At 43.0% G+C, this 4,752-nt stretch overlaps 2 protein-coding genes across 2 annotated transcripts; both read left to right on the top strand.

The window, feature by feature from the left end:
- The first annotated feature begins 1,746 nt into the window (after positions 1 to 1,746).
- Tsp_09361 (conserved hypothetical protein) lies at positions 1,747 to 2,137 on the top strand. The gene is made up of 2 exons (XM_003375736.1): positions 1,747 to 1,873; positions 1,947 to 2,137. The coding sequence occupies exons 1-2, from the start codon at positions 1,747 to 1,749 to the stop codon at positions 2,135 to 2,137; spliced, it is 318 nt and encodes a 105-aa protein (XP_003375784.1).
- A 60-nt stretch (positions 2,138 to 2,197) lies between these two features.
- On the top strand, positions 2,198 to 4,152 carry Tsp_09360 (hypothetical protein). The gene is made up of 4 exons (XM_003375735.1): positions 2,198 to 2,923; positions 2,985 to 3,071; positions 3,308 to 3,962; positions 3,998 to 4,152. The coding sequence occupies exons 1-4, from the start codon at positions 2,198 to 2,200 to the stop codon at positions 4,150 to 4,152; spliced, it is 1,623 nt and encodes a 540-aa protein (XP_003375783.1).
- Positions 4,153 to 4,752: the final 600 nt, after the last annotated feature.

Genomic DNA, 4,752 nt, shown 5'->3' with positions numbered 1-4,752 from the left:
GAGGTTTAGCTGAGTCCTTGGTTTAGCTTGAAAGCTGCAACTGTGAACAATTTGTCAATTGTGCATTTTCCATTTGTATTAAAATCCCCTTTACCAACATATGTGATGTGACGAGAAAAGCGAAGAATGTTTGACAAAGGCATATGCGTGAAATCATGCGTAAAATTAAGTGAAATTGCGAGCTAAAACGTAACGTTAGCAGTAGTGCCATTTGTAAGCCGGAAATTGGAAGTGTTGCTACAACATTCCAGATTTTTCAAACAGATTATTCAGTATTCTGACATTACACCCGGAAGTTAACATCCAATCTTGATAAATTTCAACAGGCAACAAATTTATTTACAAACAGTGGGAGCACGTTTATATATATATATATATATATATATATATATATAATTAGTAACGAACCTTCCCTTTTTATATCAATCAAAAGAATTTTCTATAAAAATTAAATATGTGAAATCATAAAGTTAAGAAAAATTATCAACCATGCTGCCATGAATATATAAATTGAAAACAGTAAAACCATGAATTAGAAAACTTACCATTGATAGAAACCGAACATTTAACAAATGGAACTTCTCAAAGAGACAGCCATTTATTAAATGTGAAAAAGCAGGCGAAGTTCCCTTTGCAAAATCAGTTCTAGGCATTATTAAATTATAAGAAAAACCTTGAATTCATGCTTTAAACATTGTTTACTTAGTTTCTTTACAGTTTCTGCTACTTCATGTAATTTACAATATAAACTTAACGCATAAAAATTCGGTAAGATAAAGGTTAATGCGACCATTCAAGTAGTGGGTTGTATTATATTTGCCCTGCATTGCATCTATATTGTATTGTATTGTATTGTTTACTTTTTCATCGTAATTTCATTCTCTTACTTTTCTCAATCTGAGAACAGAATTATTATAAAACTTCAAAAGGTTAGAAATAAAATTTGACAAATAAAATGTAGAGGAGTGACAACAAATGAAAGTTAGAGACGCGCGTCAGAGCAGCAACCAATGAAATTTTACTGCAAAAAAGTAGGCGGAGTCAGAATGGAAATCGGTACTAGACCTTCAAACGAACAAATAAGCAAACTTTAAAATAACATACTTTCTGACGATTTCAATTTTAAATAAATCTTCAATATCTGAAAATCTTTATTATAAACTGGAGGTACATCAGCACCTGACCATCTGAATGATGTGGGAGTACGGTAGTAGTGTGTACTGTAGAGTGAGTGACGAGGAAGCGTCAAGAAAGTGCGTGTTTGTCTGTGATTTGCGTTCTGTTCTGTGTGTTTGTTCTTAGTGTTCGTGGGGTGTTTGATCAGTGTACATTTATGTTCATTGATAACCGTTCACCTTCGTTGAATAAAGCTAATTTCCACTGTTTTGTCCTACGTTGTTACCACGTTCGTGAACGAACGTCGGTCGTATCGCGGTTAGGCCATCATTGTTGATTTGACTTGCCGTCGAAATAAAATTTTACAGTCCATTAACTCGCAGGCAACACGGTTCTGTCGCTAACATTCTGGTCCTCCGAGCCGGAACAGTAGGTTCTACCGAAGTCGAATCTAGAAAGTAGATCAAACAGCGAGCTACGGATAGCTCAACGTGGTTGAAGCTATGTCGAAAGTGAAACCGCTCTCCCTTCCGAAGAAGTTGGATCTCCGAACAGACTGAAATTCTGAGCGATTCAAGGAATCCCTATTCTTTGACGGAAACCGGTACTCAGTGGGACTGCTGTGGAAACATGGCATGGCCAGCCTGCCGAATAATTACGCCACCGCAACCGTGTAACAACGCAAGACAACCCGGCAGATTTGGCGAGCAGAAGATGCTTTCTTTCCAAGTTGGCACTTGTGGCACTCAGGACCCAGGTGGCTCCAGCTGGATGAGAGTGCATGGCCAAATTTGAAGGTCGGCCACAGAAAGATTCCTGAGAAGGTGGAGTTGGAAAGCCGAAAAACGGCTTTGATCATGACCAACTCGGTGTAATTCGACCTTTGGTCGGTCATGGAAATAGCGCGTTACGGCAGCTATGGAAAGCTGATACATGTTACAGTTTGGTGCTTGTGGTTCATCTCCAATGCGAGATTGCCAGTGGAGTTGCGACAGAAGGCCCTTGGCCTGACGGCGACTGAGACACGGGAGGCGGAAAAGCCTTGCATCAGGAAAGTTTAAGTTTAGGAGACCAGGAGCCCATGTTGCTCCCGCATGGTGATGGAATGGTGAGACTGTTGATTCAGCATGTGCACGAGGTGCAGCTTCACGCTGGAGTAAAACAAACACTGGCCGCGACCAGAAGAAGATTCTGGATCACCAAGGGACGAAGCGCGGTGAAAGATGTGGTGTGGAAATGTATGATCTGTCGACGGGCAACTGCAAGGCCATTCGGACAACGGATGGCTGAGCTGCCACCGGAGAGAACGGAACTAGTCGGGCCCTTCGTGTATGTCGGAGTGGACTTTGCCGGTCCTGTTCTGGCGAGGAGTGACGGCAAACCGTTGACGTTACTGAAAACGTACGTATGCGTTTTCACGTGCATGGTCGTGAGGGCCATCCATCTGGAATTGGTTCCAGAGATGACAATAGACAGCTTTTTGAGAGCGTTGCGGCGGTTTATCGCTCGAATAGGTCGTCCTCGATTGCTGCAATCGGATAACTTCCAGACCTTCCATTTGGCGAGCCGGTTCCTGAAGCCGCTGTGTAACAGCCGGAACTCTAAGGTGGTTCATACTAGTATTAGTACAGTGGTTTGCTTTCCCGAGTTATCCGAATTATTTTCTGTTCTGTTTCTTGCTATGGCTGATGTCCCTGAGCTACATCTTATACCGAATCGTGGTGGCAGTATGGCCCTTGTTTTTGAAGGAAGGGCATACAAATTGAAACACACAGGCAAACAGAAGAAATGTTGGAGGTGTTCAAAGGTATGCGTTGAATGTACAGCATGTGTTCCTTGTTATTAACAATTACCTTATTTTGGTATAGGATAAAAAAGGCTGCAAGGGTGCAGTATGGACAGATTTAGAAGTTACGGTTGTGATCGATGGAAAAGATCACGTTGAAACCTGCCAGGTTAGACGAGCACCTGGCATATGAAATGGAGAAGAAGGCACTTCTAAAAAAAGCGAAGTACCGATGAAACGAAGCCCATCCCCGCAATATATGACGAAGAAGCCTCTGCCGCGTCCTCTGAGCCGTCTACATTCGGACAGTTTCCGGTTTTCAAGCGGGTGCGAGCCGCAATGTACAACATCGCGCAAAGCGCTTTCCCAGACTTCCTGAACACCGGCATGATCTGGTAATACCAGATTAGTTTAAAACAACGAAGTCTGGGGAAGACTTTTTATTGTGGCAAAGTAATTCGAGGCATATACTGGTATTTGCTACGGGTTCCAACATTAGCCTGCTGGCAGCCAGTCGAACCTGGGGCATGGATGGTACATTCAAGATTGTACCACAATGGTATCAAAAACTGTTTGATTGGATCAACAACTGATATTGGGACATACTTGTTTATATTTCAAGCTTTACTAAACAAAGCGGCAATCCTCGGGGTCAATCTCAATCCACAAAATATAATTTGTGATTTTGAAACAGCCCTGATACCCGCGATGCAGGGCTACTTCCCGAATACGCGGGTACAGGACTGCTACTTCCACTTCTGCCAGGCGGTACATAGGAAAGTCGGTGAGCTGGGACTGAAAACAAGATATAGAACTGAAGAACAGAGAAAAAGAAAGATAAGAATGCTCCTGGCCACCGCTTTCCTCCCTGTACCGCAAGTTGATATGGGTGTTAGCCTGCTTGAAGCAGGCACTACGGGTACATTAGCCGCTTTATTTCAATATTTTCGGCAGGAGTGGATGACCGATGAAAGACCGCCGCTTTGGAACGTCCATAATGTAAATATTAGGACGAATATCCACTTGGAAGGTTGGCATAATCGGCTCAACAGAAAAGCGGGTAAAGGTCATAACGGGTTTTATGAACTGCTCTAGCTCCTGATAGCGGAACAGGGTGTTATGGACACCCTGATTCAACAAGTGCTATCAGGAACCTTGACGTGACATCGGTGATCAAGCAGAATGATCACATCGAAAGCTGCCCGGTGGATGAGCACTTGATCTACAAAATGGAAAAAAGGCGATTTTGAAAAAGCGGAACGCGGAAGAAACGAAACCCATCCCGGCCATTTATGATGAAGAAGCTTCCGCCGCGTCCGCCCACCCATCCACATCTGGCCATTTTCCCCTTTTTAAACGGGTAAAGTCCACGATGTACAACCACCAGGCAAAGCGATACCCGGAACTGCCTAAGCATCGTCGGGACCTGCAAATCTGCTCCAGATCCTGATAGCAGAACACGGTGGGATGGACACCCTGATTCAACAAGTGCTATCAGGAAACGCTACCGTTGGTGACTTAAGACTGTGGGTACCGTTTACCGATCGTGGGTAAACAAGGTTTATGCTGAAAAGCAACAACGGGTTGCCCAATATACGTGTGAATACGCAAACGGTAGTCGTACCCTGGAGCAGTTCCTAGAAGCATTAATGTACATAACGCCGGAGCCGATTTAATGCCGCCTTCCAAGTGATGGTTTTTATTTTATTGTGTTGTATTGTATTGTATTGTATTACTTAGTTTTTTTCTTTTTTATTGTTTCCACTTTGTTAATGTCCGTTCACTGATATGTTCTTTACTGTTGTTGTTGTTGCTGTTCGCTAGTGAAAAATAAAAAATCANNATTNAAC

Source organism: Trichinella spiralis (assembly GCF_000181795.1).
Source record: "Trichinella spiralis strain ISS 195 chromosome Unknown Scfld5, whole genome shotgun sequence".
Classification (NCBI taxonomy): domain Eukaryota; kingdom Metazoa; phylum Nematoda; class Enoplea; order Trichinellida; family Trichinellidae; genus Trichinella; species Trichinella spiralis.
Note: the sequence above shows the minus strand (reverse complement) of the source record. Positions and strands in the feature narration are given on the sequence as shown.